Raw genomic sequence first — 24,107 nt, forward strand, 5'->3', positions numbered from 1 at the left:
ATTACTACAGTAACCTCGCAGATCATTGCTCTTTATTCAAACTCAGCAGAAACAAAATGTAACTCACCAAAACCATCTTGGTTGGTCTTTCTACTGTTCCAGTTTGCACACCTAAATGAATGCAGCTTTGATGAACATTATTTACATGTGTGCTTTTCCTTCTATTATAAGTTAAAAAGTCTAAACATAAGCATAATAAACACAGGGTGTGCACTGCTGTTAAAGCTCTTCTCTGAGATGCACCTGTATATCCGAAAGAAATATTAAATCATCCATAAACAATCAGGAAACTATCCAAAAAATATTAGTAATAAGAAGAATGATACTGAAATGTCTTAAAAGCAGCTTTAATTGCATGAACAATTTCCAGCAAAGCGAGTTCTGCAGTTAATCATTTCATGAGTTGTGCTAATGACAAATTCCCATTTTAATTGTGACATTAAATGCCATATATTCAGACTATCTTTTTGTCACAGTATCTCTAACTTTATTTAGGTTCTTTTTTTTTTTTTAAGTGTACAAACTTTAATTTTGTGGGATACTTTTTCAGTTATAAAAAGTTTGGTAGCTCTTCATTCTCAAAGTTAGATTGCGACATTAACACCACCTCTCTCACTAACCTACATGTTCTAATCTAAAAAGCATCATTAAAAACATTTTCATTTTACCTTCTTTCATTCCTGAGTGTGTCGACGGCTTTTAAACTCTTATTCTATCGCTGCAGCTCAGCACAACATGGAGTGACTTTGTAAAAACAATGAGAAATAAAAATTAACGTCTTTTATTAGAAAAATAACCCAAGCACTGTTAATTAGCTCCCATGAACTACTTTCCTCCTCCTCCCTGCTTTGGCTGCAGAAACAGTCTGTTCATCGTCGGACAAAAGAGCAAAAAAAATACTCACTATAATCTAAAGACATAATAATTATTGCTCTTAGCCTTACTTTTAGTAACTAGGAAATGATTTCTAGTGTTTCTACAGTTTCTTATTCTAGCTATGTGATTATACTGAATACATTTTCATAAAAATCTTTGAATTATACACTCACTGGCAGTGAAAACATTTGACACACCAAAAGACAACGTGAGGTGTTCGGAGTGGATTTTGATCGCCATGAACCTTCAGGGAAAAAGCATATTTCTCGGTTTTAAAAGGAAAAGCCATTGACAGAGGGCGAGAGGCAGTAGTCATGTACATTTACTGTCATTGAATATACGTCGATACAAACAGGGAAATCAAAACAACACAAAACTGGAGATGGACAGAGAAGAAAAAAACCCCAGCAAAATTCTCTTTCCTTCACCAGTTATTATACAGACAAAAACCCTTCTGAATCAAATATGCAGCTGCATTTTTCTTTTAGAACATTAGATACAAATATTAGCTTTATAGACCCAGCTCCGCTGTTACTTATGTTGGCACATAGAGACACAAACAACACATTAAAAAAAAGATAAACAATGAAAAGCTGATGAGATCTGTACGAGGTCCTGCTTCACGTCGCTCGAATGAATCAAATCATTCTCAAAAAAAAAAAAATCGCACAAGTTGGAAACTAAAGAGTAGAATCTCCTCAAGCTCCAAATGAGCTCCTGGTTCGGTTGTTTAGTTGTTTTTGACAAAATTTTATGCTGTGAATGCTGCTTCAACCTTGACTTCAGTCTCTTAGCACAGAAAGATAAAATAAAAAAAGTTGTAGACCGTTTTTTACCCACATTCTTCTTCAATATCTAAAGGATAAAGGAAGTCTGGTGATATTCTAGATGTTCTTATTGTCAAGAAATCCCATAAAGAGACCAAAACATCTCCTAACAAGTACTGTGTATCACAGCCTGATGAATCTCACAGACACCGTCCTGCTGCCCAAAATACTCACTAGAGCGCCACATGTGGATTCATCCGCTGCTGAAAATAGTCCCCAACAAATGCAACATTATCTCCTGTGAGAGTTACATTGTCCTAAAAACAACAGTGTCAAAATTAATCTGTATATTTGTGAGGTGTTTTTTAAGATTTAAGTCTTCAGTAGGAACCAATGGGCTGAGAGACGGACTGACATGTTGGTTTTGGTCTTTTCTCGTCTTTTTGTGGATTATGTTGACAGCAAATAATTAAAATAATAGAATAACAACAGCCTTATGCTTTCTGAATGACTTACATACTGATGTTCTTTTGCCAACGGGAACTGAAGCCGTGAATAAAGTCAAGAAGTTCTTAACAGAGCCTTTGCTTTGATTTAATGGACTTTGCTGTGTATTAATATTTTTATAGCAGCCACACTTTCCTGGTTATTAGTCGAGAAAAAGTTTGTAGCTGTCACACAAAAAAAATGTTTATTATTTTCCCAAATTCAAATCATACTCTAACATAATTACAGCCATTTGGGATTGACTTTGGTACCTTATTTTAATCACAGACACTGTAAACTCTGATTTAGTAATCAAATGTGGAGTCTAGACACAACACAGTACTTAAACACGAGAAGACTAAATGAGTTATTAATACGCTTTTTTTCCCCCTTCAACCGACCGTTTGTTGTCCTGAGCTACACGGCGCTGAACACTTTCCCAGTCTCCACCAGACTGATAGGAGAGCCTGATCACTTCCCTGCGACTTAAAAGAGAATAGAAGAAATAAAATCATAGAAGCGTGCAGACACACAAACAGAAATACCCACCAAAAGTCCGTAAAAATGAAAAAATGACACAAGTCTAAATGTTTAAAAATAAAAAGCATAACAGAAATTAGAACTAGTAGAAATACTGAGCTTTTTCAGATTTAGCTAATTATCAGTGTACATAACAGTACTATGGCAGCGAGCGAGGGGAGGAGACAACTTGTTACATTAACGACAGGGTAGTTACAGGTAGCACGTCACATTAGCCTTATTCCAGAGTGGAAACTCGTCTTTTAACCACAGGAAATCTATTGTAGTGACACGGGACTCACTGTGGTGCAACAGTACTGTACAAGTACTGAATGTGTACACCATTACCGAGCAGTTTAGTAGCAGATATTGCAGTGTGTTATTGGCTAAAACCAGGATAGGATAGGATAAAACCAAATGACGTGTAAACCTGTTCTACCTCTTCGACACAGCTCCACTGCAGTACGGTCTTGTACTGAAACAACCTCTGGCTTCTCGCTGTCTCACACACCACTGCCTTGTTTTTAACAGCAGCAACTCTGTCAGCTTCTGGAAAACATTTAAACTAACAGACTGACATACTTAATAATTATTAATTCCTAGACTGTGTTTGTTGTTGTTGTAAAATCAGTAATTAACACAGTTACAGAAGTGGGAAATATCGCCCAGTAACCAGCCAGCCGTTATGTCTCTACCTGCTGCTGTTCTTACATATAAGGACAGTGGCGTCATTTTAAATTCAGGCTCCGCTGCACCATGGTGATACTCATCAGGAGCTAAAGGTTGTTTGTTGTAAAGACCACGGAATTTCTCCTCCTCCTCTTCCCTGGTTGGGTTTGTGGCCGCTAGCGTGCGGCTGCAGTTGGCGCCTCCCCCCGGGAGGATCCTGGAGGCCGTCACACGGCGGTGCAGCATCTGTTCTGGAAGAGCTGCTCGACGACCGAGGAGTCGGCCAGCGTGGAGATGTCGCCTAGGTCTCGTTCGTCGCAGGCGATTTTTCGGAGCACCCGTCGCATGATTTTACCTGCAGAGGGTGGAAGGCATAAGTGATGATGGTGCGTTTGTGTTTGTTTAAAAATCAAGGGAGAAACTGAAAGCTAATTTTTAAGTTCACAAAAATAAAGGATGTACACTTTTAAGTAGCAAACACCGTGTTTAAGCTTGAACTCGCACCCCTTCAAAGATTCAAGCCCAAGGAAGACAAAGAAAAGTCGGCTGGATGATGGGATCGATCACACAACTCTCCCAAACAGGAGTCTTGCACACTACTAGTATCAGCTGAGCTAAACGTGCACATGAGTTTGCATGGGTTGACTATGTTCTGGTTCCCTTCACCTCCTTTGTGTTTAGGTGTAGGGAGACATTTTAGAGAAAGATATCTCATATAAAACCAAAACCCTTGGGGCAAGTTAAAGAAGAGGTTTATTTGTAATTTGGATGAAGCGATGGTTTAAACAAATCTATCTAAATACGTTAGTGCTGTACATCAGTCAGGTTTGGCTCTTTGAAAAGTGTCAGTGAGTACAGCTAAAATGAAAACCTGCATCTATTTAAATGTTCTGTAAACTTGGCAAATTTACCAGATCGGGTCTTGGGGAGTCCTGGAGCATCTTGGATGTAGTCTGGTGTTGCAATGGCACCGATCTTCTCCCGTACTGTGAACACCAACAATAAATGAGTGACAATTATAGATAGTCATGATAGAAATAAAACATATCAAACACAGGTACAGAAACACTTACAGAAACTGTTCAATGAATTTATATTTGTGCAGTACTATCAAATTTAGGATTGTTTGTTTAAGTCTACTCTTTTTTCAATACCCCCCAACATTTTGGGGTTTCAGTGGAGACCTTTTGTGTCCTATGATGATCTAAATGCTGTTTCAGAACGCTGGAAAAAAACACCTCTCCAAAAGCTGCGTTTCCCAACCTTGTTTTCTGAGTTGTGCCTCCAGCGTGCGGTTGAACGTCACTCCATCATTGAGAGTTACGAAGCAGTAGAGGCTCTCTCCTTTGACAGGATGAGGTCTGCCCACCACAGCAGCCTCGGCAACGGCCTCGTGCTCGACCAGAGCCGACTCCACCTCCGCCGTACTCAATAAGTGACCTGCGGGGAAAAGAGAGAATGAATGTATGAATGGTTTATTCCAGTTTACTAAATAGAAAGAATGACAATTTGTGTGAAAATGCAATTTACAAAAATCTTTTATATGCTTCCACTAATCCATTCACACGAAATAGGCTGAAGCCCACGTTTATATTTGCCTATCCTATACACTAAAATGCAGAATACCAGCAATACGAAAAAAACAAAAGGAGAAAAAAAAAATTAAATTGAATAAATTTCTAAATCTAATCTAAATTGTAATCCTTAATTGTTTTTCCTTTTTAAGGCTTTCTTGAATCTCCACAGAGCGCTACGCCATTTCAACTCATCATTAAGTCTATTCCATAATTTAACTCCCAAAACTGAAACACATCTGTATTTTTTATATTAGTTCTCACTTTACATGTTTCAAATATACACAATCCTCTAAAGTTATGCTTTCCTTTTCTTAATTTAAAAAGCTTTTGAATCCAAACAGGAAGGCTTCTATTAGTATTTCCAATGTTTTTGAATACAAACTTCAATGTGCATGAGTCTATAAATAATTGTTTAGTAGATTCACAGACACTCGCCTTAGTTATTATTCTAATAGCTTTTTTGTAGTGCAATTACAGGGTCTATATATATTTGTTTTATATGCATTTCCCCACACCTCAACACAATATGATGATTATATAAGTGAACAGTACAATATATGCTAAATATTTTTCATTTAACAGATCCCTTGTTTTGTAAATAGCAACAAATACTCTTTCAATTTCCACTCCATTTAAATTCAGTTTTATTTCAGTTGGGCCTAACCCAACACCATAAATTTTGTTTTATTTTCATCAAGTGACAACTTTTTCATATAAAATCATCTCCCTTTTAATAATTCTTTCATGTCATCTCTTGAACAAAATTCGTGTCCTCTGCAAACATAACACATTTCATCTATCATCACAAATATCATTTATATAGAGTATATATGGAGTAGAGAATTATTTTATCAGCAACAGAAGAGGAGAGAGATTATTATTATAGCTCGTCATGAAGCTGAGACAATGTTCTTTTACTCTTCTGTTCATGTTTTCTAGGAAGCTATGCGATACATTCCTGGTTGACAAGTTTCTGTGCTTGTGGAAAGTGGATATTGCATACTCTTTAAATTCATCATGAAGGAACACAAGGTGGCACATTCACGGGGATCTCAGCGACACACAGAGTTGTAATACCAGAACATAGGTCACTTGAGATTATTATTAAAAAGATAACTTTTGTTCTATGTATTGTTATTGGTCAATTATGTGTTTTCTGTGTGTGTTTACATGCGTTGGTTTAACGAACGGTCCACTGTTTTCAGTGGAAGGTGGCTAAAGCTCGAGAAGTTGTTGGATGTAGCTAGATTACATCTGCAAGTACAAGTGCAATTAGTGACATCGTAACATAATGATTTACAAATACAAGATTGAAAAAATTCAAGTAAATGAAGTCAGGATAAACATAATATGACTAACTAGCTTTATCATTAGTTATAATTATTCTTCAAGGTTCTTTCAATATGCATCTAATTTTAACTTTCGAAAAGTTTTTATGAAGCCTGGTGTATAGACTGCTTTTTTTTTTTTTAAATAGTATTTAAAAAAAATGAGTTGAGGGCTTAGTGACATACATGCAAAGGTTTGATCTTAACTTAAGTTGTAATAAGTAAGTAATCAGATAAGCTCATCGGTCAGTCTTACCTGAAACATTCAGCATGTCGTCTATCCTTCCTGTTATCCAATAGTAGCCATCCTTATCTCTACGGCAACCTGTAAATCAAAAAATAAATGAAGTTAAAAATAAAACTTTAATAAACAAAATGTGTACACAAATAAGTGAGAACATAGTGCTTTCGGCAGTAGTTTAGCAGAAGTGCATAGAGAAGGTCGCCTCTTAATCTGCGGCTGTGCCCAAAGCTTCTTTCTCACTTTAAAATTGCACTTCAAGGTTTCTTTAACATCCCTAAACCATCAGGGCCTCTCAGCCTCCAGCGGTTTGTTACAAAGAGCTGATGACAGATAAAACAATGAAAGGTAATTTAGTAAAAAGATAACAGTTTGTAGATTATTTCTTCTACTGCTGTAACAGGTCTAAAGAGGTAGGAGACAGATAAATACGATTTAAAACAATAAATACAACAAAACAGGAAAGACAACACTACAATTAAAATCTTGTTCTCATATCTCACCGAGGCCACCAGTGTTTTATCAAAACAGATCTCGTCTCTCACCGTCTCCTGTGACGTAATATCCGGGGAACTTCTTGAAGTAGGTGGTTTCGAACCTCTGATGGTTTCCGTACACCGTCCTCATCACACCAGGCCACGGCTGTTTGAACACCTGAAGGCAGAAGCAGAACGCCATCAACACACGTGACCAGCCAAAGGGTGAAACAACATAATGATTCTGATCATTTCAAGACGTGGTAATAATAATCCTAACCAGGTATCCTTCACTTGGCCCCTCCAGCTCCTCTCCGGACTCATTCAAGATGGCCGGCACCACTCCGAAGAACGGGAACGTCTGGAGGACAGAAGAGGGCACACGGCAGATGTTATTCATTGAATGCACTTTATTTATCTGTCATGACATTAAAACTAGATTTTCAATAGAGGTTTGTGTGAAATGACAGTAACAGAAGCGTGATTTTACCAAGATCAGTGTGACAATGTTTCACCTCAACAAGGAAGACAAACTAGTAAGAAAATCTCTGGTCAGTATCTTCCTTGCTTCAAACTATGCACATTTGTATATAAATAATTAATAATAAAGAACTCATCTGGCTCTTTGGGTGGAGCATAAACTTATTAATTAAATTCTCTCAGGCTGCAAATAATGAATCATTTTTTTTAAAAAAAAGATGATCAAAATCGATTAATCTTGCAGTTCTACATAGCAGGCAGGTTTTATACATATGGAATACCAGCCAACATATTAACAAAGAAAACTGTCATAGTTAATTCATGATGTCCAACAAATCTTGATTATCTTGAGATATATATCTCAATATTATATCTGCCTCAGCTTGTCCTTATTCTTTATTTAAATGTATTTATTCACCGCCATTGCTTTGTTGATTTTGTGTTTCTTTCTTTTTTGTATTTAAATCTAAATATTCTTTAATTAATGTCTGTTCTTATGGGGTTTTTTTATTTATTTTTTAAATAAACTCTCCGAATATTTACTTTCAACACAAAAACAGTTACTGTCATCAAAAGCAAAAATAGGACATCTATGTACATTACTTTTACTGATTGCGTTGTAAAAACGTATTTGTTTTTGATATCATCCTAAACTTTGGTATACTTGCGGACAAGAAGTGTGGGAATTACAAAATGTAAAACTGGAAGAGTTACATAAATTATATTTTAGTAGGTTCGCTGTAAACAAACAAACAAACAACTTTTTTAAAATGTGTAGTAACTGTCCTATATTTTCATGGAGATGATTACAATTCATATTTTATGTTAATACACTTAATGTTACAGGTGTTTTCTTTAATTTCAGCCATTAACTACAGTTCCTTGAATATTTACTTGAAAATGTATTAAATATTAAATAGAGATGTGTAAAATCAGGCAGAAAAAGGGCCAACATTGCAACTGTAGAAAGAGGCTAAATATGATATGATAATTTGATGTTGATGGGTTTTTTTTTGTTGTTGTTGTTTTTACACAGTTTGCAATTAACTGGTACCAAACACACTTTAACTGCCCTTTTTTTTTTTTTTACCACTGCCATTAACTAGTAGATTGATAACTTACACTGCACTGTAACTTTTACTGTCCTGTTTTCTTTTTCTTTGTTTTTAGCTTTTTTCCATTGCTTTTAATTAAATATTTACACGGTGAGAAATGAGTAGGTAACTGAGTGAAAAGATAATGAGAGTGACAGACATGTCCTGGTTTCTCTGTAGTGTCCGAGGGTTTTTGGAGTTTCAGTGGACCCAAAGATTGCTATGGACCAGAGTACAGACTAGCTAGAGAGTAGATTAAGTGTACTGTACTCTGTTTATTCTCTTTTCAAAATAATTGTAACTCAATTATTTGCTCAACCTCTCAGCCTGTTTTTATTTTCCATTTAACTCTTTTAACCCTGATTGTACACTGCACAGTAACTTTTATTATATTTTAAAGTATTTTTTCAATTTCCCTATGCTGCTTTTAAACTCTTTTTTTTTTAATATATATATTTGCCTGTTGCTTTTATGTTTTATGTAAAACACTTTGAATTACCTTGTTGTTGAAATGTGCTATACATATAAACTTGCCTTGCCCTCACTTTAAGGTGTGCCCCAACTCTTGCCGCCTTTAAAAGCTTGTTATTCTTTAAAGCAGCATTAGCGCCAATTGTTCACACTATATATTATTAATTTCTTTTAAAGGTTTGTTTTAATTTCTTGTAAAGTCAACATGTCTGTTAAGCACTTTGAAACTGCCTTGTGTCTGAAGTATGCTATATAAATAAATTTGCCTTGCCTGACGATGTAGCACTAATATAGAGTGTGTTTTATTTACTCACAGCGGATCCAGGTTTCATGGGCGTGGCTGCAGGTAGAGCAGTCAACACATGTCCACCCTGAAAGGTCAGAAAACATCCAGTTATTAGTCTTGAAGAACTAAAACTGAACAATATGGTGTGAGTACACTGTCTGTCCAGCATGGGGCGGCACAGTCAACTATCAGGTGCCCCTAGGGACATTATTCAGAATTACCATGCATATACATGTACTTTTCCTCTCACATACACATATGAAACCAAACTCATTCACACACACACAAACACAACTGAAAAACACACACACACACACACACGAAATTCTATGGTTTGTCCCAGCTGATCCCAGCTTGTACTTCAGGTAAGTTAACATTAAAGCTACACACCAAAACTTTAAATAATACTACCACAACATACTGAAATGCTTTTATACAACATACATTTTACTTGAGTGTGTGAGAGCGTTTCATTTGTGTGTGTGTGAGAGCGTTTCAGTTGTGTGTGTGTGTGAGAGCGTTTCAGTTGTGTGTGTGTGTGTGAGAGCGTTTCAGTTGTGTGTGTGTGAGAGCGTTTCAGTTGTGTGTGTGTGAGAGCGTTTCAGTTGTGTGTGTGTGAGAGCGTTTCAGTTGTGTGTGTGTGAGAGCGTTTCAGTTGTGTGTGTGTGTGTGTGTGAGAGCGTTTCAGTTGTGTGTGTGTGTGTGTGAGAGCGTTTCAGTTGTGTGTGTGTGTGTGTGAGAGCGTTTCAGTTGTGTGTGTGTGTGTGTGAGAGCGTTTCAGTTGTGTGAGAGCGTTTCATTTGTGTGAGAGCGTTTCATTTGTGTGTGTGTGAGAGCGTTTCATTTGTGTGTGTGAGAGCGTTTCAGTTGTGTGTGTGTGTGAGAGCGTTTCAGTTGTGTGTGTGTGTGTGTGAGAGCGTTTCAGTTGTGTGTGTGTGAGAGCGTTTCAGTTGTGTGTGTGTGAGAGCGTTTCAGTTGTGTGTGTGAGAGCGTTTCAGTTGTGTGTGTGTGAGAGCGTTTCAGTTGTGTGTGTGTGTGTGTGAGAGCGTTTCAGTTGTGTGTGTGTGTGTGTGAGAGCGTTTCAGTTGTGTGTGTGTGTGTGTGTGAGAGCGTTTCAGTTGTGTGTGTGTGTGTGTGTGAGAGCGTTTCAGTTGTGTGAGAGCGTTTCATTTGTGTGAGAGCGTTTCATTTGTGTGTGTGTGAGAGCGTTTCATTGTGTGTGTGTGTGTGTGAGAGCGTTTCATTTGTGTGTGTGTGTGTGTGTGAGAGCGTTTCATTTGTGTGTGTGAGAGCGCGTTTCAGTTGTGTGTGTGTGTGAGAGCGTTTCAGTTGTGTGTGTGTGTGTGAGAGCGTTTCAGTTGTGTGTGTGTGTGAGAGCGTTTCAGTTGTGTGTGTGTGAGCGTTTCACATGTATGTGTGTGTGTGTTTCAGTTGTGTGTGTGAGAACATTTCACATGTGTGTGTGTGTGTTTCAGTTGTGTGTGAGAGCGTTTCAGTTGTGTGTGTGTGTGAGAGCGTTTCATTTGTGTGTGTGTGAGAGCATTTCAGTTGTGTGTGTGTGAGAGCATTTCAGTTGTGTGTGTGTGAGAGCATTTCAGTTGTGTGTGTGTGAGAGCATTTCAGTTGTGTGTGTGTGTGTGTGAGAGCATTTCAGTTGTGTGTGTGTGAGAGCGTTTCAGTTGTGTGTGTGTGTGAGAGCGTTTCAGTTGTGTGTGTGTGAGAGCATTTCAGTTGTGTGTGTGAGCGTTTCACATGTATGTGTGTGTGTGTTTCAGATGTGTGTGTGAGAACATTTCACATGTATGTGTGTGTGTTTCAGTTGTGTGTGTGAGCGTTTCACATGTATGTGTGTGTGTGTTTCAGTTGTGTGTGTGAGAACATTTCACATGTATGTGTGTGTGTGTTTCAGTTGTGTGTGTGAGAACATTTCACATGTATGTGTGTGTGTTTCAGTTGTGTGTATGTGAGCGTAATATTGTCAGTTGTGTGTGTAAAAGTATTTTACTTGTATGTGTGTGAGCTTTTCAGTATAGTATGTGAATGAGTTTGGTTTCATATGTGTATGTGAGAAGAAAAGTAAATGTATATGCATGGTAATTCTGAATAATGTCCCTAGGGGCACCCCATAGTCAACAGTTTGCAATCACAGCTTCAGAGTGAGGAAATTAAAAACAAGTAATGGTCAACAAATACAAAATGATATAAATACGTTTTAATTTGCCCAAAACAAGTAGAAAATATTTACGTGTTTCCATGAGGAAATTAGTTACAAATTAAAAAATTATGTTTTTTAAGACCCCCGCGACCATGTACGTAGGATAAGTGGTTGACGATGGATGGATGGATGTCTTAAGACAACTGGAAGCCCCTCAGTGGATTTTTGAGTGTGTAATAATAACTATAACATACAGTTTCTGTCTGCCAGAAGGTGTCAACAACAGGGCATCTCTTCTCTCCCACCACAGTGTAGTACCACTGCCAGGCCTCAGGGTTGATGGGCTCTCCCACCGTCCCCAAAATCTTCAGAGACTCTCGCTTATACCTGCAGAGGCAGAGACAGAGAGAGAGAGAGACAGAGACAGAGACAGAGAGAGGGGACAAGATTAAGTGATTTACCACAGAAACCATTAAACGGTCTGTTTGTACCAGTGAGATGTAGAACAGCAGTTTCCTGTTGGTTTTTTTAGGTCTAACTACGAGTGTTTAATATAAATGTGGATTTTCAGAAAAATGATGGTAGGAGACGACTTACTTCTGCACCGGCTCACTGCCGTACTTCATCAGCAATCTGATGGCGGTCGGAGCCGTGTAGAACTTGGTCACAAGATATTTATCCACTATCTCCCACATCCGGCTAACATCTGGGTAAGTGGGCAGGCCCTCAAACTGAAACACACACAAACGGTGAATATAAAAAACTAAATCAACGTCACATTTCAGGCTTGGTTACGGTGTGGGGAACTGGGATTGTGTCTTCAGCGTTCAGCCTGTTTAACAATTATAATAACATTTAGGAATTTACTAAGGCTGCAACTGACAATCATTTGGTTTATCAAATGTGAGGAAAAATGATGAAGAAAAGTCCATCACAACTTCCTTAAAGCCCAACGTGACATTTATTAGTGTATAGTCCAACCAAACAGTCCAACCATTTTCAACTTACAATGATATAAAACTGCAGAAGCAGATCTGCCATTTTTTCTTTTTAAAAAGTGAAAAAAAGGATCATCCAACATTCACATAGCTGCTGAATCATTTTTCGACTTAACAATAAATTGACCATTTGGTGATTAGGATGATCAGAAATCTGTTTAATTTTACCTGATTTTTAGATATAAATACATAAAATACAGTGTTTATGCTGCAAATTGTGTTTATGTTCCAATTCTGACCTGAATTTGAGCATGAAAATGCTCCCTACATACTGTATATTGTCCATATTTATGTTTTTATGGTATAATTAAAACTATTCCAACTTACTACATGTTGCTGATGAGTTAAATTCATAAATCACTGGAGTATTAGTTTAAATATGACTTGTATAGATACTTCTGCTCTTAACAGTAACTAATGTTGTGTTTTCTCTCACGTCTTTTAGTTAAATTAGATCTCTTGCGTGACTAAATATGGGTTTGTCTCGCAGCTGTTGGCCGATGCAAGTTCATCACAACTGACTCAAGCTAATAATGACGCAACTCTGGCGTTATGAAGAAACCACGGTGTTATCTCATGTTTAGGTAACTCCCTGTAATGGTGACTCACAATGAGCGCAAGTCTACTGAAGCTGTAAAAAATGTTTATGATGTGAGAATAAGCCCAAAGGGCAGCAGCTCATCTGCTGTTTCAACAGTGTTTCAAAGCAAAGTTAACTCACCTTCACATCTCACCGTTGCTAATGGCTACTACAGACCAAAACATTTAAAAAAGAAAAGTATTTCTTTGTTTATCTATTCACTTTTTAAGTAAAGAAAGCACATTTAACTATTGGTCAACATCTTCAGTTGCAAATCATTATGCATAAGTCACCACAGGCCGGCAATCAGCCAAGCTGGTTGTAAAAACAGGAAGTTGAGTAAGCCTGCACTCACTAGCACACTGGTGGCCCCATTGGCCAGCGGGCCGTAGGTGATGTAGGAGTGTCCGGTGATCCAACCAATGTCTGCCGTGCACCAGTAGACATCATTGGGTTGGTAGTCAAACACCAGTTTGAAGGTGGCGGCAGTGTAGAGCATGTAGCCGCCGACGGTGTGAAGAACTCCCTGCAGACGAGAGGAGGGTTAACAGAGGTGGAGAAGGAAAAAAAAAAAAAAACAGTTTCATCAGTGAGCAAAGGTGTGATTTACAGAGCAGAAGACAAAGAGCTTATTTTAAAGTTCAAACGGACAGGAGTTAAAAAGACAGACATCCTAACTTTACAGGTGGAGGTAAAAATACATGGACTATGGTGTAAATAGTTTTAACAATGTAATTGGGGCCAAACTGTGCTAAGATTCATCTTTGCTTATATTCTAAGAAATGACCTTATTACACGGACATGACTATTATTATAAAGTCGCAGTTACTAACATTTTCTGCCAGTTTACTTCAAAATTTAACTTTCTTTTGATGTGCACCAGGAAGACAAGTAAATCGAAGTGCAACAGAAAGCCTCTGGCTGAAAAGCATCTGAAAAGAACATTATGGCAAAGTCGACTTCCACGTCTCAGATGTTGGAGTTTGCAAAAGATCCCACAAATTCACTACAAATTTCAAAATGAGCAGCCCTAAACATATGGATGTACAAGTCTGAATAGTTGTTACACTGAACCACATCTGCAGACTTTTCCATTCTGTAGTAAATATTCTACAATGTACAACAAACACCGATACTGTCCTTGAAAATCATCATAAATGATAAAACAGAAGAGCGGAACAAGAAATGCAGTTGTTGTTGTTGTTTAATCTCTAAAACAAAATGTTTGGTAACACAGGCCCAGTGTTACCAATGTTTTACCTTTAGTTGAGGCACTAGTCTGAAATCTTTGACCCTTATCACCAAACATTAAGCCAACTGCAAGAAACGTGGGCATTTTATTCAATTCTGGCGTTTGTCTTGATGAAGTAAAAAAGTTGAGTCCAGTTTCTTACAACAAAACAAACTACACAAAAATCGCAGGTTGTCGGTGATTTAATTTTTTCCAGTCTAGATTTCTGTAATGCCCTCTTACTCCGGCTTCCATCTATCTCTTTTGGTTGGTTCAAAATGCTGATGCTAGGATTATTACCGGTTCAAGAAAACCGGATCATATTACTTCACTTCTGGCCTCCCTGTGTGTGCTACCTGTTCATTTCTACACTGATTTTAAAAGGTTACTGTTGACATTCAAGGCTTTACACGACCTAATTATATAAAAAAATATATATATACAAACCCGTTGATGGTGGCTTTCTGGTCTTTCCCAGATCTCAACTTATCTGCTGACATCAGGTTTGCTAAATCTCTTGCTGCTTTTAAATCTCTTCTTTTTATCTGTGTGACTTTATTGTTATTTAATTTATTTATATTTTCTTTTCTTTTTTTTAAACACTGTTAAAAAAATTATATTTATTTATAAAAGTTTATTATATGGAATCAGTGCATCCCTTATTAAAAACCTCAGATTAGGGCTGCATTTAAGAATTATTCTTATTATGAATAATTTGATAACGTGGTTTTACTGTTTTACATAAATTGTTAAAAAAAAAAACGTACTAATTTAGGCAATACAATGCCAGACAATATCAAAAAACATAAGTCGCTGTTTCCCAGAGCCTAAAATGACATGACCAACAGCCTAAAACTCAAATAGACTTAATTTTTCTTTTATATTTAATGATATAAAGAAAGCAGTAAGTCTTCATATTTAAGAAGCTAGAACCAGAAAAGTTTTGGTTGATTCGTATGGCTTAATGGCTTGTTTGTATTCATGTGTACAGAACATCACAGCTATACTGTTTAATTCTGTGAAAAGGTGTGTGTTTCCTCTACCTTTGGTTTGCCGGTTGAGCCACTGGTGTAGAGGATGAAGAGAGGATCTTCTGAATCGCACCACTCTGGTTCACACTCATCTGAAGCTCCACGTACGAGTGTGTGCCAACACAAGTCCACCTCTGGGTTCCACGGGACCTGGTATCGAAAAACACACACATACAAACGTGCGTAGACACAAACAGAAAGAACAAATGAGCACACACATTCCCCCAAGTTGTCAATAAAATCCCCGTCAATCAAGCCACTCAACATTCAAAACAACAATCGTCTCTATAATCTAAAACACGAAGCAAATGTGAAAGAGAGTTAGTTTGACAAACCAGCTGGGAGAGAGTTCAAAGAAGAGAAAGACATCTGTAGATCTGAGTCACGGTGAATAAAGCAATAAAAGAGTTGTTAGAAAAGTTACAAAAAACGCAAGTTCTGTTGTAACGTATTCCCTGTGTGTCAATCAGAGCTGGGTCATGTACTGTTTGATATAAAATTAAATTAAAACAAAAATATTAAGTGAAATATATATATATATATATATAGTAGTTTAAGGAACAATAGGGGAAAGGGAATCTTCGTTTATAAAAAGCATGAAAGCCTTTGGACTAACAGAAAGAAAAAAGGGAGAAAAGATAGAGAAAGATATGTAGGAAGATAAGACAAGCAGAGAAATATATAAAATAAAATAATAAGTCATGTCCCCACAAAATCCACAACTACTTCGGTATTTTTCAGCCTGGACCTTATTTTCCCATGTAATTGTGTCTGTGACTAATTGGGAAAACATTTTTTGAAACTTGTATTGAGCGAGCAATACAGCAATGTAATCCTTTTGTTGTGCAGTAAGATGCCTTTTCTCTTTATCAAGAAAGAGTCGCTATATCGCGCTCGTCAAAGCCACCAGACTCCATTGCCAAAAACAGTGATTTTACCTCGCAGAGCACAGGAGTTGCTTTTCCTACCGCTGCCTCGGTCGGTTAGTTTGTTGGTGTTATTGTGTGACTTTGGTGTGTTTTGGCAATTGACACAGTGTTATTTTTGTCAAGGGAGTCTGGCAGCTTTGATGAGAGTGATTTAGTGACTGTGTGTGGTTCAACAAAAAAGGATTTTACTCTTTAAAAAAGCTCCGTCTCTGCAGAGGTCCCAGAAAAATCAAGTGAGCTCCTTTCATTAACAAACAGTAAACCGACCCAGATCTGATGTCCACTCTACATTGTTCACAGAGCGATCCATCCCATAATGCTGTTTTCATGGTGACATTTGTACAGAGCTGATCCACATCATGTTAAAGGTGATATCATGTTGGCAGGGCCATGTGTTTTTAATTATGACCCAAGTGTTTACTGCGTGTTTTTTTTTTATTATTATTATTATACAGGTTTGCTTGCAGATGCACCATCTTTAAATCTTTATGTGCACAAGCAGAGAAAACAATATTAACGTCGACAGATGTGAGGCAACGTGGCTGTCGAAAAGAGAAAACACAGGGCTCTGCCTCTTTATTTATATACAACTAAGTTTCTGAGAAAGAATCAGGGGTCTGTTTGTTTCTGCATCTGGGTAAAATACAAGGAGGAAAGCTTTGTAAATAAATAGTTTGTGCATTTAGACATAAATCTGATTCTATACCACATGACATGAGGTGAGGGCTGAGCGGTAAGACTGGAATCAATATAAGGAAATTAAAAGAATATTTTGTGATATGTATCATAATATGGCAAATATATGAACAAAATACAATAAAATATACAATTATACTGAATGTTTATAACCAATAATACTAAAGTGTTGCTCATGGATTTTAATTAGTTCATTGGAGTGTGTTGTGTGGATTATGCTCATTATGACCTCTTGCAAGTAGGCAAAATATTAGTGCTGTTTTTCAATATTTCTGAGCAATTCACTCTTTAAAGCGACTATAATCTATATTTTTATATTAACGTATCACTTAATGTGACAATGTGTTTAGTAGTGATGAACAAACAGAGCTAAACGAGAGTGAATGCTGATTTCTTAATTCAAGGCCGCTTACTAGCTTTTCTCTGGGCTCACAAATCGTAAGCTATTAAGTGGACCTTGAGTATTGACTTTTTTTCAATATCACGAGCCCTTCACAGCTAACTGGTGTGATTGATTTACACATAAAAGAAGAAGATGCTCACAATAGAACAGAAAATGGGAAAATTGTAAACGTTAACCCTTAAGAACCTTTTTCATAACGGCGAAGGCCTTTTTCTAGCTGAATTAACACCACTGATTCAAAGCCTTCCGGCTTAGAAATGTGGCCTTCAGAGAAGTTTTAAAATTGTAGAAGGCAAAGTATCTGTATTCAAACCAAAAATCCAATCCTGAACAACAGACCGCTGATTCTTCCTGGCATGTGGCGGGTGAGTAAAGGAGAGAAGTGTTATACAGAAGTTCAGAAAAACACAATACCTTTCAGTCACAGACAGCAGGTCAGTTTGGGCTGTGTACAAAATCTAAAAAAGGTGCTCAACTCCAACAAGAGAATAGTCGGAGGCGAAAGTGTACAACCGCAATTTAAAGAGCGTGTTCACAACATATACAAAAAAAAAAGAAGAAGAACAGTGTTAATCCAAATGCCACGCTTTCAGAGATTTTATTCCAATGAATAAACAGCACAGCAAGCATTTGATAACACAAGCAACCCTTTCCCATCTTTTATGGTGTAATATCGTCTCTGTAAACTTCACGTATAATTCTTTTTATTTCCATTCATGTCCCATTTCTGGTCTTAATTTAGATTCTGCTGCAAATCAGTCAATCTGAAATGTAATTTTTAAAGCTGACAAGTAATTAACTGCAACAAAAAAAATCGAGTTTTACGTCTTGATTTAACTTATTGTGTCCGTTTCACATTTTAAGCAGATATCAGAGATAAAATGTTCTTCTCAGAATTTAAGTTCAATCTTTACTAAATCAGGGGAAATCATTTTGTCATGTTCACAAATGTAAGCTGAACTGTCAAACATCACAGGAATAAACAAACTGCGTTGCTGGGTAAAAACAATAAACAAGCAGTTTCTTAAATTTTATCAGGATGTTTTAAAAGACTTGACATGCCAAGTCATGAAAGACAACTAAACTGCCTCTAAAATTTTATTGAAAAACCTTTTACTTTGTTTTTTGTTTTTACCCTACAGCAGACATCTGCTTGTGGGTGAAATTCTCCTTTCAAAAGCAAAAGTAAAAACAGTGTTATGGGGGTTTAGTGGAGAGATGAGGGAATGAAAATACCTGCGGAACAGGACGTGTTTTCTTTACTCTCCCTGTCTGTTTCTCCTGCTGGATGGGAGGGAAGAAAGGAAGAGGAGGTGGAGGAAGGAGAAGTCAATGAGGGAGAGTGGTTATTTTAAAAACTCACATTAAAAGAACACAAGATACAGAAACCTGAGTCCGCAATGTCACCTCAAGTTAACACATTGGGAGACGTTTTAGGAGCTTTTCAAGACTACAGAACAACAGAAAAAGAAGTGCCTTAGAACATAAAGACAGTCCTTGATGCCCAAATAACCCAAATTCAGCGGCATCTCCAACTTTATGAACATGTAGATTAGAAATACAAAACATTAAATTATATTTAACAGATAAGGCTTCATTCTATATTTGTGTTCTCTGCAATGAATCCCATGAAAAGACCCAAACCAGCAGCATGTTGCAACACAGTCTGACCTCTGGGCTGAGGCTCTCCGCTCCGAGCCCATTGGCCCATAATGAAGATGCAAATCTTTTTAAAAACACCTCACAAATACATAGTTATATTTCTTAAAAAGAGGCTCAGTAATTTCCTAAGAAACAGCTGCTCACTGTAGTTTTTAAATCGAACTAACAGGAGGAAACAGTGCATTTGTTGGGGACTATTTTTAGTGGCGGACGAATCCACATTTTTGGATCAGCGGGACGGTGCGTGTGGGACTGAGTTAGAATAAACTACAGTATGTGTGTTTGTGGTGATGAAGGAACATGTGACCCAGTGCAGCAGTGAGGCTCACTGATGGCTTTTTAATAGTTTTTGGACAACAATGGAGCTCTGTGGCTCAGAGGAAGGAGCGACATCAGGCCGTGATACGCACAAACTGGAATTATGCTTCTGAGGAGAGCCAACTTAACATTATTGCAAACCTATGCAGAGAAGGGTGTTATGGGTAACCATAGATCACAAAGCAGGTGACACCTACCAAATCCTCAACAGTGACTAGATCCAACATCTAGCTGAGAGGTTTTTCTTTCAGAGTTTGGATGTAACAAGTGATCTCCTAGCAGAGCAGTGAAAACTAAATCTCCTCCTCCTCCTCCTCATCAAGGCACTTAAAATCATTGCCCATCTCGTCAAAGTCCCATCCATTAAATGTTGTTGTTTTGTTTTTTCTGTTTGAGGGTGAAACAGATTAAATTTCCTGCTTTCTTATATGAGTTCTTTGAATAAAAGAAACGCACACACCAAACATGTCTGAACGTCACCCAGGTACATTTTATTATGCACGGCCCAGAGAAGGATAATTTCCGTTTTAGATCAGTTAAATTGTTGGTTTTTTGTCTTATCATGGGATGCGCGTTGACAATAAAAATACAGAATGTCGCCACCCTTCTCCTTTAAAAGACACACAGGAATCGGATGAGAATTAGTATTATTCACATGTTAGTAAGCCTGACCCCTCTGTGATTTGTGTGAGTAAAGTGGGAGAAGCAAAGCAGTGATGTTTTCTTGTGGAGAATGTGAACTTAAATTAACTTAACATATAAAAGAATACAACATGCTGGGACAGCATGATATGATGATTCAGTATAACCGCAGAAGATCAGACTAATGTTTCAAACACAGGCTGCAGTGACTCTTTGGCCTGGTCTGGAACGGGCAAGTTTGGGGCTCTAGTTTATGGTTTACCTGCAGATCAGGGCAGGATCGTTTGGCGGGAGGAGACTGAGAGCCCAGGGGAGTGTCTTCTGCTTCTTTAGACAAGTGCTTCAGCATTATACACCTGTGTACTGGGAAACCCCTGCACAGAGAGAGAAGAGACATCCAGACGGGGTATTTATTACCGTCTTACACCCAGTGAGCATATCGTTTCTCTCAATCCTCAGTGTGCATTAAGTAATTTTTCATCTATTCAACTATTTAATTTCAAAGAGTATTGCAGAAGTGTGGCGATGCACTGGAATACTGCCGTGTCTGAAGGATAAAATATTAACCAAATGGTTTTGCTCGCATGTTGCTACTGGATCATCCATCTATTCAGTAGCGAAACAGCAAGATTGTGCAAATGCATGGTGTGAAGAGAGCGTATCTACAGTAAATCCAACATTGTTTCATTGTCAACTCAGTTCAGAGTGGCTGCTTTGTCCATCAACATCAAGACAATCAAGGTTGTGTGTGTCTGTGTGTTGGAAAAGAAATTGTAATGAAACATGTCTGACTGTTGGTTTCACGTGAAACTGCGTATTCCTGGACAAGAGAGATGTCAAATGTTTTTACTGGTTAATGTCATATTTAAAACTTAGTTAATTACATGTTTTTGCTGCATTTGGAGGAAGAATTTTCAGATGATCCCAATCCTGATCACAGGGTGCCTACACATTTTCAATTTCAAGATTACATATGGTCGTTCAGTCCACACTCCTACACAGAAAGATGGACAACGTTCCACTGTTAACAGACAACTTGATTACTATAAGCAGATTATTTAAACAGGAAAGATTCTGTCCCAAGCTTTTCAGTCCATATATACATGAATTATGTAAGCGGCTGATCACTGTATAAGTGTTTGTGTATGTAAATACAACATTCAGGTATAGCATTCCTGTGTGTGTTAGTGTGTGTGTGTGTGCTTACTTGTTCCTGCATTTCTGCAGTGCTTCGTCAGCTATGAGCTTCAGGTTGATCAGCTTATCTCCTCGATAGAACCCATCTGAAGGAACGAGAGATGAAAACAGATGAGCAAAGAGTGACAGAATGAGAGAAAAGAAAGAGGAGAAAAATGTACTTGTTGGGTTTGTTTGCGTTTCTGCTAAAATTCATAGCATCCTGGATATCGTCCGTTTCAACCAAAATTATTTTGATTTTGCTGTACCTGATTAAACTGGAGGAACTCGAACAGAGGAAGATGGCTCAACATGATGAGAATTAGTATTGGTGGCTTGTAGGAAATCGCTAAGAAATGTTGAAGAAAGAAAAACCTCAGCTCAGAATGCTTTTTTGCACAGCATGAAGATGGATTTTGTCCCCCTGCCTCTTACAGTCTAGTTGAGCTATAAAGATATCGCTTCACTGCTGTTTGAAATGTGTTTATTGTGTTAAAATACCCATCTATTCTTTAACCCTCTATCTGTACTTTAGGGCTGCAACTATTTTTATTGTTGATTATGTTCTCAATTAAACGATTAGTTGTTTAAAGTAATCTTGGGCTTTCCCAAAGCCCAAGATTACGTCCTCAAATGTTTTGTTTTGTCCACAGCCCAAAGATATTCAGGTTACTGTCATAGAGAAGCAAAGAAAAAAGAAAACTTTCACATTTAAGAAGCTGGAATCAGAGAATTTTGACTCAGTCCTCAAAACCAATTATCAAAATCAAATAATAATGGACTCTTTGTTGTAGCTCTTCTGTCCTTGCTGTTGCTTCCAGCCATGTTGTATCCCTCTTTTTCTGCTGCATGTGTTCTGTCAGCATTAAGCTACATTTAAAAAATTATATTTCCTAAAGAGCAGTCAATCCCAAACTCTCTCTTTAATTGGCTGGACAACACAAGTCTCGTTGTTTCACAGGTCAAAGCTCGAACTGGGATTAGTTTGAAAAGAAGTAAATGTTTCTTTGGCCGAGGCACAAGAAACTGAGAACTGAGAAAACAAGGTACAAAATGTGTTTTTGCACAGTGTTCCTTTACCAGCATGTTTGACCTTCACTCCGCAGAGTCTGACAAAAGAAGGCTGTTTTTCGCTTTCATCTGCTGAAGGAGGAAAGTTTCTCTCTGCTCACCTTGAATCTGAGTTTAACACGCGCGTACAAACAAAACTTCCAGCACATATGCTTTTCAGGGAAGTAGGTGACATTTTGTGCTCAGCAGTAAAAAATAGTATAAGTAAAAAATATTTACACATTCATATAAAGCTTCTGGACTTTTTAATTCAATTTTCAATTCAATTGTAGGACTTTTTAATTCAATTTTCAATGAGGGAGAAGAATAGAAAGAATTTTTAACAGGGTAACTTTAACCTTTTTGTGCAAATTCTACCTCAGACACAAATTATTATTCAAAACAGATAATTATAATGCATCTTAAAACATTTCTAGAGGAAATATTTAGAGGATACCAACAACTAGTAGTATACTACGTCTTTCTTCAGCTCACTCCGAGTCATTTTGTGGAAGAACGTCAGTTAAATTTCTACAAAATGGAGGTTATTCATTGTTAATAAGTGAAGCCCTTCTAAGACAGGTCCTCAACCCCTGCAGTTTCATAAGAAGCTGAGATAGTTTACAAAATGTTTTTTTTGTGGCAGTAAAACTAAACGAGACCCGGTGGAGAATTTAGCTCAGTTTCACCATTCATACTCTCATTATTCTCTTTACAAGCTAATAAAACGTTATGAGTAAACTGACGGTGATCAGCTTACAGGACTTTATGAATGAGAGAAATGTGTGTGTGTGTGTGTGTGCGTGTTGGCTCCAATTACAGGCCATTAACCCAGTGGATTAACAGATTTATATCCCCAGACTCTAATCCAGATAAAAAGACGTTGATTACTGGTCACAGCTCAGCACCTCGTCTTCAGCCACTTATTTCAACCGTTCTGCGGGACTAGCGGAGAGGCCAGAGGGACTGTAACAAGTTCTGCTTTCAGAAAGACACTGAACCTCTTCCTGCTCAATCACTGGTGTCTCAAATTCCCCAATATAATGCGACGGGGAAATGTGCTTCCTTGTCTGTGTGAACACACCTTTAAGGGAACTGAGAGAAGCAGATCTGGAGCTGATAGCAATTCATTATCTTCAGATAAAAAAGGGACACGTCAGCAGGAAATGTTCTTTGCGTCAGGCAGGCATAAAGCCCAGTGATCCTCACACAACCACCTGTTATTTAGCACTGCATTTATGTGAAAACCTCCTATGAAGACTTGTTTTCTTAATCTTAAACGCACCTGCTGTGACGAGCAGTGTACACTGTGAGTCCAGGATCCTCTCACACAGAGACTCAGCAGAAAAACCTGCAAACTGTAAACGTACAGTATTAAATATCTCAACACTTCCATAATTCAGAATGTATGTGTGCACCCTTCCTTTATAAAGAAATGTATTTCAAACTCACCACTATGGAGTGAACTGCACCGATGCGGGCGCAGGCCAACATGGCTACCACCAGCTCCACCACCATGGGCATGTAAATGGACACACGGTCGCCCTTTTTCACACCTGCACCACACAAGGGTAGACACAAAACAACAAAGCAGGGAAAAGGCCAGATGTAAGATGGTTGTTTTGCTGAAGACCTCAGTGGTGGATCAGGTAGTTTTAACGTACCCTGAGACTTCAGGACGTTGGCAAACTGACAGACCCTGTGCAGCAGCTCTCTGTAGGTCACCGTCAACTCATCACCAGGCTCGTTGCCTTCCCTAAAATAAAGAGCAAAACATATAGAACAAAATGTATAAAAACACATAATCATATTTTGAGAAGTACTCGTGGTTTCTTAACATTTGTGAAATAAAGAAACAACAAGTAAGTAACTCTTTGCACCGCCGCATCTGGTTTGTGCTAATTTTAAAATAAAGTCCAACTCAAAAAAATGCACCACTAAAGCACAATATCAACCTTTAGGCTGG

The 24,107-nt window shown here is 37.8% G+C and overlaps 1 protein-coding gene across 3 annotated transcripts in view; it reads right to left on the bottom strand.

The window, feature by feature from the left end:
- Window positions 1-331: 331 nt before the first annotated feature.
- The window catches only part of acss2 (acyl-CoA synthetase short chain family member 2), a 43,937-nt gene continuing 20,161 nt past the window's right edge, over window positions 332-24,107 (bottom strand). The window contains exons 3-19 of one of the 3 annotated variants that reach the window (XM_038721983.1): window positions 23,806-23,897; window positions 23,594-23,697; window positions 23,427-23,499; window positions 21,123-21,198; window positions 20,178-20,289; window positions 18,530-18,574; window positions 15,278-15,415; window positions 13,359-13,529; window positions 12,023-12,156; window positions 11,680-11,812; window positions 9,299-9,355; window positions 7,220-7,300; window positions 7,009-7,117; window positions 6,479-6,547; window positions 4,581-4,757; window positions 4,229-4,303; window positions 332-3,672 (exon numbers count right to left, since the gene is read on the bottom strand). In XM_038721983.1, the coding sequence (XP_038577911.1) occupies window positions 3,545-3,672; window positions 4,229-4,303; window positions 4,581-4,757; window positions 6,479-6,547; window positions 7,009-7,117; window positions 7,220-7,300; window positions 9,299-9,355; window positions 11,680-11,812; window positions 12,023-12,156; window positions 13,359-13,529; window positions 15,278-15,415; window positions 18,530-18,574; window positions 20,178-20,289; window positions 21,123-21,198; window positions 23,427-23,499; window positions 23,594-23,697; window positions 23,806-23,897 (1,774 nt within the window). In that variant the 3' untranslated portion in view covers window positions 332-3,544. Of the gene's footprint in view, window positions 3,673-4,228; window positions 4,304-4,580; window positions 4,758-6,478; window positions 6,548-7,008; window positions 7,118-7,219; window positions 7,301-9,298; window positions 9,356-11,679; window positions 11,813-12,022; window positions 12,157-13,358; window positions 13,530-15,277; window positions 15,416-18,529; window positions 18,578-20,177; window positions 20,290-21,122; window positions 21,199-23,426; window positions 23,500-23,593; window positions 23,698-23,805; window positions 23,898-24,107 lie in introns of all 3 variants that reach the window. The other 2 variants (XM_038721982.1, XM_038721984.1) reach the window with 2 other exon arrangements.

The sequence above is a fragment of the Micropterus salmoides genome, unplaced genomic scaffold (assembly GCF_014851395.1).
Source record: "Micropterus salmoides isolate LMB-PRFRI ecotype aquatic unplaced genomic scaffold, ASM1485139v1 Ms_hic_scaffold_16, whole genome shotgun sequence".
NCBI lineage: Eukaryota > Metazoa > Chordata > Actinopteri > Centrarchiformes > Centrarchidae > Micropterus > Micropterus salmoides.